Source organism: Sander lucioperca, chromosome 19 (genome assembly GCF_008315115.2).
Source record: "Sander lucioperca isolate FBNREF2018 chromosome 19, SLUC_FBN_1.2, whole genome shotgun sequence".
NCBI classification, from domain to species: Eukaryota; Metazoa; Chordata; class Actinopteri; order Perciformes; family Percidae; genus Sander; species Sander lucioperca.
In genome coordinates this window covers 23,972,636-23,987,070 of record NC_050191.1, presented here as the reverse complement: position 1 = coordinate 23,987,070, position 14,435 = coordinate 23,972,636, and the positions used below count along the sequence as shown (strand labels likewise).

The 14,435-nt window shown below is 41.4% G+C and overlaps 1 protein-coding gene across 5 annotated transcripts in view; it reads right to left on the bottom strand.

Annotated features, from left to right (window-relative positions):
* Nucleotides 1–14,435, bottom strand: part of LOC116041939 (1-phosphatidylinositol 4,5-bisphosphate phosphodiesterase beta-1) — a 172,395-nt gene that overhangs the window by 7,537 nt on the left and 150,423 nt on the right. For all 5 annotated transcript variants that reach the window (XM_031288011.2, XM_031288010.2, XM_031288012.2 and 2 more), the window contains 4 exons: nucleotides 12,229–12,305; nucleotides 12,027–12,116; nucleotides 11,375–11,432; nucleotides 10,763–10,849 (listed from right to left, as the gene is read on the bottom strand). In XM_031288011.2, the coding sequence (XP_031143871.1) occupies nucleotides 10,763–10,849; nucleotides 11,375–11,432; nucleotides 12,027–12,116; nucleotides 12,229–12,305 (312 nt within the window). The remainder of the gene's footprint in view (nucleotides 1–10,762; nucleotides 10,850–11,374; nucleotides 11,433–12,026; nucleotides 12,117–12,228; nucleotides 12,306–14,435) is intronic.

Here is a 14,435-nt window from a genome sequence, read left to right as displayed (position 1 = left end):
AATGGAGGAGAGGAGATAGAATAAAGGTCAAGGACCGCCATCCTGCTCTCCCCACTTCAGTTTATGAGACGGCACATCACTTTCACAGCACTTTAATGCATTGCTATACTGTAAATTAGATTGATGTTATATCCTGTAGATTATGATTACGTATGTATACATGAGTATGGGCTGGGTATCAAACCACAGCTTTTGAGTACCGACCGAAATGTGTCCATAGTATTGAGTATCGATAAACTGCTAAGTATCACAATTTGGCATTGAACGTTGAAAATCGGCTTATTTGATCAGATACTTCCGGATTCAAATCAGGATTATTATTATTTTCACCTTAAGACTTAATTTACTTAGACAAAGCTTTGTATTTAATACTGTTGAATTAAGCAGTTTGGCATATTTTGGTAAATGTAAAAATGGTTGAAAAAAACAAACAACAAAAAAACAATTAATGTACAGATCTATATAGAGACTACAGCTCAAAGGGTAAAATTTGCTAAAAAAGTGAAGTTTACTGCTGTGCTCTGTCATAGCCTGTGGAAGGCTCAGGGAATTATGTTGGAAAAAGTCTGGTCTGGTCTGGTATTCAGTGGTTTAATAATTCAGTTTCACAGTCTGTTGCCAAGTTATCTTAACTTGGGGTTATCTACTGTAATTTTAGCAAAGCTTTTTCACCTTGTACATTGTATATCTCCATCGCAATTCACATACAGATCCTTTTCCATTTTGTAATCTGTATATACCACTGTTACTTGTCTGTGTATTACAATTTTCAGTATAAAACCATATTCTCAAAATGATAGCGTGTGCACTGACAAGTGAAAATGCAAAACCGTGGAGTGCAAGTGCAGACAGCCAGATAACAACAATAGCCACTACAGTTGATGCTGTCTGTCTTCCTGTGTAATGAAGGAGCTCTTGACTTGTGGCTTTCTAATGTTTTGAGTGGAACAGCAGAGCCTGCTAAAGCCCCCACCAAGCACAGCATCTTAAGGTCACCTTCCCTCTCTCTCTCTCTCTCTCTCTCTCTCTCACTCTCTCTGTGGGTCTCACAGAGCGGACATTGAGCACATCACAACCAGATGGCTAAAGATGCACCACAGCTCGTCTCTCTCTCCCTGCTCTGCACTGCGCATGACCTACTTAGCGGTGGGACAGTCTGCACACCGTGTGCGCGTGAATTATGTGTGTATGTAGAAGTGCAGCTCGTCTTACCCTGCCTGCTGAGGCACAAACACCCTCTGATTAAAACTGTCATCTTTCTCCCATCTGATGACACCCTGGCACATGTGAAGGAGGTGGAAGCAGGGGGGGAGGGGTGGGGGGCAGAGCAGTCTGAGGGGCACCAGGCAGTTCTCAAAAAGACGTGCACATGTGTCTGTCTGCGTGCATGTATATGTGTTTAATTTAAAAACAATCTCAAGAATTGATAGAAAGACGTGTGGGTTAGAGAACAGACAGCTAGAGCTGCAATCTTTTGAGAGTTTCCCCCAATATATAGCTCTATGATTACCAACTTCCATCTGACATCTTATCAGTTTGGCAGTGAAGAGATTCAGGAAATAGAGTGAAGGCATCAGTGAAACTGAGGAGCCTTCCTGGACCTGGTGGAGCTAAGTTTTAGGTTAGTTTTTGTCATGCTCAAATAGACTGAATTCTGATTTTGGAAATCAAAAGCATCAACTGTTTGGAAACAATAGTCATTTTGAAACTGAGCAACACCCACGACAACAACAAAGAACTTGTACATTTGCTTCTGTGTGTGCTTTTGCTATGTGTGTTGCATGCATAGAGCATGTGTGTGTGTGTGTGTGTGTGTGTGTGAGTGGTCCAGTTTCTGTTTGGACACCAACCAGCAGCAGTTATCCGGCCAGCTTTCAAATCTGTCCCTCATCTCTGAAGACCTGTCATCCGTCAACAGGCCCCCCACACACACACGCACATGCACAGACACACACACGCTTGTGCCTTTCTTAAAATACAGCATTCAGTGACCTTCTTCACCAGCTGTCCTCGTTTTGAGAAGCTATCAAGGGAAGCAGAGAAGGCCTCCAAAGAGCCAAATTAATTCTTTGCTTTGAGCCGTGACATAACGCCTGCTGCAGCACCACAAAAAACCCTTCAACTGGCAACTCACCGCATAGCTTCAGTGTGTAGCTATGTTAACTGTGCCTCGTCATACAGTCACAATAAGGAGGTCTGAGGGAAATATGTGCTTTTCCATCTTTGAATTTGTTTTAGCTAGCTGCTGCTCCTACTGCTATTGCTGACCTTGAGATATACTGCATATTCAAACACAGCCCAATTAGGCTAAACCCAAGATCCCATGTCCAAGAGAGGAGACAGGGTCACCACCCTGTCAGCACTAGGCTTTTTGAAGAAAAATGACTTTGCCATGTAATGCATGCAAGTTGTGTGTGTGAAAGAGTGCAGCAAGGAAAGGAAACACCATTCCTTCATTTACATTATTTCCACTGTATGGGCCATAACTATGAAAATTAAAAAGAACGACACAGGTAATGAAAGTGAGAGAGACAGAAGCAGCCGCTGCTCACAATAGGCAGCATGCTACATTTCTGTATTCTGTATCTCTCTTTCTCTTTCTCTGTGTGTGTGTGTGTGTGTGTGTGTGTGTGTGTGTTTGTGTGTCTGTCTGTATGTGTGTGTCTCAGTGCCCTTTCCCAACTCCTCTCATATAAGTCATATGTGGCTTTGCAGGAGTTTTTCTTAAGAATCCTCTCTTCAGGTCCAGGAATTTAAAATTACACTCCTGCATACCTCCACCACCCATGTACCGTAATGAGTGTTTCCCCTAAAAGGATTGGTTTCAAAAGAGAAGGCTAGCTGTGAAATGTGCTTGGTGGTGTCTTGGTATTTTTAATTCAGATGTGGATGCTAACTAAAAGATTCTACATGTTGCATTTAAACTTTTGATTAGCATTGTGAAATGAAATATGATAACTTCATTTAATTACTGTGGACAAACAGGAGTGCTTGGTTGTTTTTAGAGTCAGTGTTATCATTTCCGTTAAAACCCTGTTTTCACTGATTCTTTGGACACCTGTGGGCAGTGGAACAAGCTGCAAACAAAACACTGACATATTATCACCTTATAAAGTTGATACTGTATGGTAAACAGCTAAATATTGACCTTATCCAGCTGACATAGAGCAACATTAGCATTCATTTGGAGATGTGTTTCTAGCAACTTGATGTATTTAAAGGTGCTCTAAGCGATGTCACACATTTTTTAGGCTACAACATTTTTTCTCACATACAGCAAACATCTCCTCACTATCCGCGAGCTGCCGGTCCCCTGAACACACTGTAAAAAAACGTCTCTGTAGACAGCCCAGGCTCCACACACGCCAACAAAAACAAAGTGGTCCAACCTGGACCATGCAAACATACACAAACCGTGTTCCAGCGTTCGGTCAATAACAGACAAGAAGGATTTGGGGGGGGACGGACACACAGAACAGAAGGGAGGGGACGGAATGAGGAGGAGGGAGGCGCGAGCTAGTCTCCGTTTTGTTTGAAAATACTTTGAACGTCAACAAGAAGTAATGTCAACCAACATCGCTTAGAGCACCTTTAAACCAAAACAGTCCAGGCCACAGAAAGACGAGCTGATGGGAACTGTGGAGTCAAGTGATAATTCTCTGTGGGTTCGTCACTAGGACTGCTTTCACATTACACATCAATCAATTTTATTTGTCACATACTCATTTAATCCATTGTTAACACATAATGTAAGTATTGATTAGTTCAGCTTCAAACCCTGCTGCTTGCTGTCATAAGGAGGATGTTAACTGTTTTTATTAAGTTCTTCTCTTTCATTTCAGTGAAGAGGGTAAACATATGGGAATTTATTTTCTCTGACTTTTCTTTTGTTGCAGCATCTGAAAAAAAACTCCTACTGCTGTAGAGCAGTCCAGCTAATTTCTTGAAAAAAACATCCAACACTTAGTTTTAAGACTAGTAGAGGCTCACAAATCTTCTTCTTATTTATTTATGTCTAATTTATTATACTAATCTTTCACAAAATAACGTGCAGTAATAATTTTAGTTTTGGTAAAATGTACTAGTTGACTTTTCTCATGTAATCAATTGCCTTCAACAAACTTTGTGTGGTAGTACTTTTGTGTAGTATGTATAGTATGTAGCCCAAAATGCACCAGCTACCATACTTTGAAACTTCTGTCTGTAACACTCCCCTCCCTCACATAATCAGGTGCAACAGTCTTTTTGCTGTTCCCACCTCTTGTAAAAGGTGACTTGTGCTGAAGCCAGAAACCTCCAAACCATAGAAGACAGTTTCCAGCAGGAGTTCAGTGGGGAATGTTCCTTAGACAGAGCATAACCCTGGAGAGCTTCATTAGCACATGGGGCCATACAAAATGAAAACTCATGCACTGATCTAAAATAGCAGCTAGCATAATAGAGCAGAAGAGTAACCAAGCGTGCAACATGTAAGCGCACATACACAATGGATTTTACTTCTGGTTTGCACTCAGTGTCCCCTGTGGGTATTGTGTGTGTGTGTGTGTGTGTGTGTGTGTGTGTGTGTGTGTGTGTGTGTGCGCGTGTGTGTGTGTGTGTGTGTGTGTGGGCATTATTGATGCTAGGCAGAGATGATGCAGATCAAAGTGATGAGGGAACATAGTGGCCACCCCTACATCACCCAGTGAGAGGGTGAGACATAGAATGCGACAGAGGCTGGCCACATACTGGCTCTCTTCGTCCAGTCCTCCATGTCTCCTCCAACCTGTTTGCTCGCCCTCTCTGTATTCCTCCCTCCTTCTCCTGCTGCTTTCATCCAACTCCTGTAACCATCTATGGGATTGCGTCATGAGCACTCAGATCCAAATGAACAGACTGCAAAGAGTCATGAAGGATAGAAGAGGATATGAGCGGTAGGGAGGGGGAGAGTGGGGGGACCCGAGTTTCCATGACGACTGCACACGACTCCTGCTTGTCGAACTAACGAGTGTGTGTGTGCATGTATGTGTGGTTCTGTGTTGGTTCAAGGCTTGCACAGTGGGGAGACACCATCCGATTTTTTTTTCCTTTTCATTCAAGTAAAAAAGAATTAGCATGTCTCCCACGTAATAACATGTATTCACACTACACATACACTAACGCACACTGTTGTGGAACATATGGCCTTATCACTACTTCTCTTTTACAGCCAAAAAAGGTGTATGTGAGGGGATGACTAGTACAGAGGAATTACAACATGGCCTGGTAAGCCTTTAGTCTGGAGGATAAGACGGAGATGTCGGTCTTATCTCTCCTTTTTGGTTAAAAGAAAATGGGATCTGACCACATTTGTGATGGTGGAAGAAAAAAGCCTGGAAGTACAAAGCTTAAAGTCATACATGGTTATGTTAAGAAAATGTTTCAAACTGCTCTTCTTTGAATTAAGCTGAGTGAATGAGCTAAATGACTTGCCTTGACAACTGATAAAAAGATAATCACAATCAACATGAGGTGTGAGCAATTTAAGGTGGACATATGCCAATGTGAACTGGACCATGTGGCCGCAAGTAACAGAAGATGAAAAGAAGCAACATGTCAGAATATAGGGTCTGGAGGTGTGTGGGAACAGCATCTGTTGTCGTGCTGGGCACTGCTGACTCCTGGGGGGCGTTTTGATTGGATCATTAGCAGGACAGTCACACCTGAGTGCACATGCTGGGAATGACGACACACCTCGCCATGTCTCTTTCTCTCACTTTCCATTCTCTTTCAATTAAGTACGTGATTCTCAAACTATCACAAGCTAGTACTCAAGGGTGAACCTAGGGGGGTCCGGGGGCATGGTCCCCCAGGTACAGTTTTTTTCCACTTACGTAAGCTATTTACACCATTCTTCAAGCCATTTGATAATAGAATGCCTAAAAATCAGTACATCATTTGAAAAAAAAATGGTCTCACTACAATGAAATGGCTACTTTAGGGACTAACAGCATCCCACATAATTGCAATTTGTCTCACCTTTCCAGTCATACCCAATTTATGCAATTCCAAGACTGCTTGAAATATTCAAATACACCATTTTACAATAGGTGAAAATAACATGTATACTGCATTATAAAAACGGCATTGTTTTTACCCCAAACTGCATGGGCATGTCTGTAAAGGGGAGACTTGCGGGTAACCATATAACCCATATTCATTCAGATAGCTTGAGGTGAGAGGTCACATGACCTTTTTGAAAAGGGCAATGCCAGTTTTTCCTTCGCCAAAATTTTGCTATTTGTTATTTGCCCCCGTCCCAACAAGCTATCACGACACGGTTGACACTGGATTCCTTAGGTCGTCTAGTTTCATATGAACCTATATAATTACTCTAGCTGTGAAATGGAATCCACTACAGCCTCTTAAAGACGGTAAAATTAGGACTTCAGAATCTTACTGACAAAATTCGGAGGTTCTTAATAATGCAGAGTTGCCTACTTGCATAGCAGAGATACTGTAGCTAGGTTTTAGGTTTAGGTATATCACATGCATGTGTGTACACACACATACACACACAACTATCATTGTAGTGAGCTGCTCAGCTTGCAGGGTCTCCACCAGGGATAGTTATAACTGTCCATTAGTGGCTGCGCTGAACCCAATGGAGAAACTGGGTCAGAACTGTATGAGAGAGAAAGTATGTTGTATCTTCCTCTCTCTGATTCATGAAGACTAACGCACACACACCAAACGTAGGGACACACAACAAAAGTATTTTTATATTAGCCTTGCCCTGGTTGTTTGTGCCCTCGTCCATTAGCCCCATTGGAGCTAACTACATCCTGTCTTTCAGCCCATAATGCTTTCTATGTTTATGTGTCTGTCTGTTGTTTACATTCATCCACGGACTAAATGACTAATAAAGGGTTTTCCTGTGAGCTCATTCAACAACGCTTCGCCTCAAATATCATTTTGGGGAGTTTTAACCATAGTGAATGGACTGCATTCACAAAGAGCATTAATTACGAGAGCCAAGTGCTTTACAATGGTTCATATTCATCTCACTCACAAACAGACAGTATGAGAGCTGCAAGGCCAATGGCCTGCTCATGGGTTGAGTGTTTTGCTCAAGGACATTTCCAAATACTATCAGGCAGAGCTGGAAAATATAGACTTAACTCAGCTGTATGTAACCAACATGGAGGTGCTGCTGGGGGAGTGGGGTGCTGTCCAAAGCATGAATGTAAAGAACTGGGCTCATGTTACGTATAGCTGACTCTCTAAGGCTATACTGACAGAACTGACTGGGACATGTTACCAGAGTCATATTTTATTGACCATGTGGCAACTTCCGGGATTAAAAAGTGAAGCCAATGAGACAAACCCGAAAACCTGGATTATTTCTAATTCCTAGCAGGGGGCGACTACAATGGTTGCAAAAAGAAGTCTGATTGTATAGCAGTCTATGGGAAAATGATCCTACTTTTCACTTGATTTATTAGCTCAGTAAACATTTTTATAATGAGTTTATGGCCTCAATTGCTAGTTTCAAGACAAAATTAGCATCCCAATTAATGCACCTTGCTGACCGAACTAGCCAGCTAGCACTGGCGTTAGCTGGTATCACCAACAGGGGATGTTCCTTTCTTTTATACAGTCTATGGTATTGACGATAAAATAATATTGGTATTGATATTGATGAAGTGTTGGTGTTGGTAGCTAAGTTAGATACACATTGTAACGTGAATAGATATTTTAGGTAAATCTGTCAATTTTCAGTCAAATAGTAAGCCTAAGTGTTTTCAGGTGCCTTTAAAAAAAAAGGGGAATTCTGGAAAGCGTACCTGACATGTTTAAAGAATGCAAAATAAGTGAAACGTGAAATCAGGGAAGCAAAAAACTGGTACAATGAAAAAACTATGAAAGAGGCTGATAGAGATAGTCATAGCCTCTGTTTTTTACAGCATGAAAACTGTTGACAACAACAGACACCCGGAGGGGTCTCAGTGATTACAGCTTAGTTGCCTTCTTTCCTAAAAGGTTTTTGAAGACAGTACGCTATACACAATGTCAGGTTGCTTTACATTGTTTAGTCTCAGGATTTCACATTAATACCCATAATCCCACACAGAAATGTGTCCTTGTTTGCTATTCCAGCATTGTATGTAGCATGCTGAATTTCTTTAACAAACATAACCCCGGGCATTCTCTGCTAGCTGTCTCCGGAGTCATGTCTTCTGACATCTCTTGCATATTTTGCATATAGATGACTGACGTCGCAGAACAGATATAGCAGAGATGGTTGATTACTATATAATAACCTTTCCTCAGGGGAATTAAATTTGCCAATGTCCGGATGTCAATTGAGGGGAGGGGTTGAGACAACGGGTTAGGTAATGGATAATCAGATACAATTTTGAGGGAAACGACGGTTGCTAACAGAATGAAATTTGACTGGAACTCTGAAGTGAACAGCAGCGTCTCTTTCTGTCATCTGAGGAAATCTGCTTAATTCCACACTGATTAGACCATGATGATCCTCTTTCATACAGCTCATATGACATCATTGTAATTCTGGTGTAATTGACAAGAATGCTCTAGCAACCATGAAAAGATGATAAAGGTCACCACAGGACCACAATAAAAGGAGCGAAGTTCAATAACTTGAATGATTTACAGAACAAGCAGGCAGTTAACAAGGAAAATACAATCATCTTTGACTCGACCATCCCATCCTGTATTTAACATCCTCTGGTCATTTTAGTCTCACTACTTCATTTCTCTTCATACTGCTGAATGTGAATGACCTACTGCATGTGAGGTGTCGGGCTAGATGTCTATACTGTACCTCCCACACTCAACTCTAAGTGGTTTCAAAGGAACAAGGAGCTGTCACTTTGAGAGTGGATGGTTATGGGGTGGTCTCCAACAGAACATTTTTGATTTAAGTGTGTCTTTAAAAAAAAACACACTACCCCATTTATGGTAAATGTAAATGTCTTTTGACAACAAGTGTAAAAACATGACAGGAGGATCACATCGAAGTGTCTCCTTGGCAAGCAGAGGTAATTTTCATTACCCTGGCAGTGTGCTGCAATATGCTTTGTACTGCATTAGATTAAAAGTCTTGTCAAAATCATTTTGAGAGTTCAAGAGAAAATGACTGTTACTACCTTTGTGTCTAGTGGATGCATGATATATTATCATTAGGATCATGACAAACTACATGTCCATAATGGCTTCATTTTACAAACATCTTATAAATGAGACGACTATGCCTCCGGATAGGGTCCAGAGATCCTTGTGCAACATTGCATGTTACAGTAGAGCCAGAGACATGTATGCTTTTAATAGAACATAGTGTTAAGTTGATGTGATATACCTTATTGGTAACCCAAAATGGTGAAGTTCTTTCCCTCTGGTTGGTATCTAGGATCTTCCTCAAGGACACATCGACACGTGGGATCAAATATGAGCACTCCGACTGGGGTGTGATCTCACTATACACAGGCCAATCTGCTGTCCCTGTTATATTGTTATGCTGCCATGCTGTGCAGATTACACCTAAATTTACAGCAATACAGCCACACTGTATGTTTCGTTCTTGCAGAAAAATACACATATTTGCAATAATTCATACAGTGTTCTGCATTGTAGTAATGCTTGGCAGGTCTCAGCCATTACAGAGGTGCAATGCGCAGTCACTTGTTGCCAGTCAGTGGCCCAGGTGTATAAAAGCTTGCATATTAATACTGCCACACTGATGCTATATTAATGCTGAACACTGGGATGCAACGATGGTCTTACCATGCTCTTCAGCTGCACAATCGTCCTACAATGATAGTCACAATGACAACGTTGGGAAGTGCGCAACTCATATAGGAAAAGCAGTCATGCTAAAACATCCACTTCACAATGAACCCATCCATGTATATGTAGCATACAGCAGAGTGTCATGATGGTATTACATCCTCCAGCTATCCCATTAATAACGACAGCCAAGGACTCCCCGCAGCAAGGGAGCTCTATGTTTCAAGGCAACTAACCAGTTTTCACTGATATACAGCCAAACAACCCTTTAACATACTGTTTCTATACTGTATGCAACCACATAAAGTACATCAGGTATTGGTATTTAAACACATATATTCTGATATCAGCAAAGCTAGATATTTAAGTGTCAAAACATTCAACAATTTTTGGAGGTCATCTTACAATTTTGCTCAGAAGTACCAGTGCCATATCTCACTAAACCTGGGCTAGGTCGCCCCCCAGTGGTGTAAATGAACAGCCAGCGTTCAGTTACAGATATATAGTTTGGTACAATTTAGTCACATTTAACCAAAGTTATGTCTCTAGTCACAGCTTATGAAACATCTATGTTGTCCATCAATTTTCTAAAGAGCAAAATACTGACCCAAGATCTGTGTAAAATATTTTTAATTATTTTGCATGGCCAGACCAACCAACCAAAAAGGTCTTAAGATATTTAAACATTTAAAATGTTTGAAATGTCTGTTGCTGGATTGCCATTTCTAGCCTCACCAGTTAATACTTGGAACATGTCTTTTTTGTTTTGCACATGCAAGGATTGAAAGACATGCTGAGCCGTGCATCCTGGACACCCTGATGGTGGATCCTGCCATGCAACAGACCAGTAACTTAAAAAACGCGCTATGGTGAGAATGTGATGGAAATAATGAAAAATATCAGAGTGTACAGTATCAACAAACACGTCACAAATCAAGAGTTATTTCACATGTGAGTTTCCATTTAACATCTTTTCAATAAAATGTCTTACCTTTGGCCTTTCATCCAAGATTTGCTGGCGGATATCCTTGTGCTTCTCCAGTAGTCTCTCCTGTCTTTTACTCTGTGCGTCTTCCAACTACAAACACAAACACACACACAGATACTATAAGGTCTTTGCATGTCATCAATAGTATTACTGCACCCACAAATGTTTTGTACTGTAGGTAGTGGTGTGTATCATAGGTGTCAATACAAATTTAAATTTGAAAGTTTTGAATTAAAGGAGCCAGTTAAGGTGGTTTAGGCATCTGGTAAGGATGCCCCCTGGGCGCCTCCCTAGGGAGGTGCTCCAGGCACGTCCAACTGGGAGGAGGCCTCGGGGAAGACCCAGGACTAGGTGGAAGGATTATATCTTCAACCTGGCCTGGGAACGCCTCGGGATCTCCCAGTCGGAGCTGGTTAATGTGGCTCAGGAAAGGGAAGTTTGGGGTCCCCTACTGGAGCTGCTGCCCCCGCGACCCGACCCCGGATAAGTGGACGAAGATGGATGGATGGATGAATTAAATCAAATGACTTCAACTGTAGTATGGCATTATAGGCATATATGCTGATGTTATGGACTATAGATTCTCTATCAGACCATAGCCATGTCCTCTCTTACCCGTTTAATGTACTGCACCACCTCGTTGACAAACGATCTGTTGATCTCCAGCTTCTCTCTGTGGGGAGAATTTTCATCAACAGTCAAACCAAGCAACCAGCACCACCAGAGCTCAATCTTTAGTGTTTAGTGACATCTAGTGGTGATATAAATATAACAACCTACAAGGACTTTACTGTTAGTTAAAGGTGCTCTAAGTGATGTGACGCGTTTTTTAGGCTACAACATTTTTAGTCACATATAGTAAATATCTCCACACTATCTGCTAGCTGACTGTCCCCTGAACCCACTGTAAAAAAACGCGGTCTCTGTAGACAGCCCAGGCTCCACAAACGCCAACAAAAACAAACTGCGCCAACCTGCCCAACGAACCATAACAAACAGTGTTCCAGCCAATAATGACAAGGAGGAGTTGGTTGAGACATAAACGTGCATTGTGGAAGTAGCCTACTGGCTAATGCTGCTGCAGTGATGGCTGTTTGTGGAGCCTGAGCTGTCTACAGAGACCGCGTTTTTTTACAGTGTGTTCAGGGGACAATCAGCTCGCGGATGGTGAGGAGATGTTTGCTGTATGTGACGAAAAATGTTGTAGCCTAAAAAACGCGTCACATCATTTAGAGCACCTTTAATAATGTTCAAAACAGATACTTACTCCTCTGTCACATTCTTGTCTTTAGATTTGGCTTCACTGATCTTCTCTTGCCTTTTCTTGTCCATTTTCTTCTTGATATCCTTCTTTTCTCTGTAGATGGTGAGATGCAGAAAGAAGAAGATACAGAAAGAATGAGAACGTAGGGTCCCTTTGTGTTTGTGTAAATATGTGTGTGTATGCTGTATACTGAACACAGTCTTACTTCTCACAGATGTCTCTGAGCTTTTTGATCTGAGCGCTCTGGCACTCCTCTGCTATAGTGGTCAGCTTCTCAACCAGCTAGAGAGAGAAACAAAGACAGTCATAATTTGACACAAAAAAAATAGGTTAAAGAGAGTAAGACGGGAAACATCTGCTTTTAATTCTTGATGATTGTAGTCAATATTTCACTTTAAAGGGACCGTTCACCCCAAATCAAAAATATTTTTTTTTCCTCATACCTATAGTGCTATTTATCAGTCTAGGTCAAGGGTCTTCAACGTTTTTTTTAAGCCAAGGACCCCTAACTAAAATAGAGACGGAGCAGGGACCCTCTACTACATGCGTATATTGTTTTGAAGTTGCATAATAAACTGGGCCTACAATAACGTGTAGGGGGACCTAAAGCCTTTATACATACATGTTTTGTATAGAACATTAAGCTAATAATTGTATGCATGATTTTATAAATCATGTTTTAGGATTTTTAGGATTTACTGTAGCTGTGGATGGCCTTAGTGACTACCTTACCTATAGGCCAGTAAGCAGTGGGTTATATTTGGTCAAATATGTTGGATTCATGTTAAGACTTAAAAAATTAACAATAATTTGGAGGCCCCCCAGCATTGACTCTGAGGACCCCCTAGGGGTCCCGGACCCCGGGACCCCCCTGTTGAAGATCCCTGGTCTAGGTGATTTAGTGTGAATTGCCCAGTGTTGGAGACATCGTCTGTAGAGATGTCTGCCTTCTCTCCAATATAATGGAACTAGATGGCACTTGGCTTGGGGTGCTCAAAGCGCCCAAAAAATCAACAGGAATGTCTCCTTTCAGAAATCATGACCCAGTTGCTCAAGATAATCCACAGACCTGGTTGGGAGCAGTTTCATGTAGGAACTATTTTCTTGACAACAAACTACACCCAGCAACTGTATGACGCCACTCAGAACTCCCTCTTGGTCCAACCATAGACTTTATATAAAGATGGACAATGCACCTCCACTTCCTCCCACTGTACAAAAGTGAAGCCCAAATATCCCGGATAAGGCCGCTGACATATTGTAATTTTGGAGCCAGAGTCTGTGCAGTAGTGATCGGCGGTGGAGCCGCAGCATTAAAATTGAGCACCACAAGCCGAGTGCCATCTAGTTCCATTATATTGGAGAGAAGGCAGACATCTCTAAGGCAGATATCTCCAACACTGGGCAACTCACTCCAAAACAATCTAGACTGTTAAATAACACTACAGGCAAAGAGGAAAATATGTATTTTTGATTTGGGGGGTGAACTGTCCCTTTAATCGAAGCCACATTTGTTGAGATCATAATTAAACAAAATTCAGATCATGGAAACAACACAATCTCCATTATGCTTGTTGTCTTTTGCTTGAATAAACCTTTGTGACACCTCAGCTGTGTTCACTGTGCAGGTGTACTGGAGCAGAAGATATTCATTTTTCCACACCATACAACAGAACACGTGCACAGGCAGCAGAATGATGGCTGTAATATTCATTCAGCATTATATCTAGTCCAACTCAAGTCTGGGCAAGCTCCTGCATGTGTGTGGCATACACGGGCCTGTTAATCCTACTGCTACATACACTATGCACTTGTTTATACAGTATATGTATGTTTATATGTACTGTTTATATGGAAACACTGACCACCCTAACTGGTATTATAAACTCTGGGAATAGTCACTCAACAAGAGTTTAATGACGACACACAAGTTCAGTGGAGAGAAGTATGAAATTAGCTATATGTATGTTGGCCATAAATAGGCAGCTAACAGACGTACAGCGATGACAGGAAATATGACATTTGATCTAGGGCTTTCAGTCTTCCATCAATATATGTGCAGTATGTACCTTATAATAATTTAAAACAACTGTGTGTGCCTTTTGGGGCACAGCGTAGTTTTGGCTGGAGCAGATATGAGATGAATCTTAATGTCTATTCTTTCAGATATTCCAGTTATTTAGCCATTTCACTACAAAATGCAAAAGCATTTTAAAGGCCATAAATAATGAGAGCCTTGCATGTGCATGCAAATGGAGTTTGAAAAGGATTTTGCCCATACTGCATATTGTCAGTAGTGCTAGTAAAGGAGGACACTAGAAATCAGACATTGATAAGAACGGTGTAGATACATCTCTTGAAAGTGAAGTGAAAACAGACAGTATGAGACATATTTGTTGCAGCCCTTTTGCT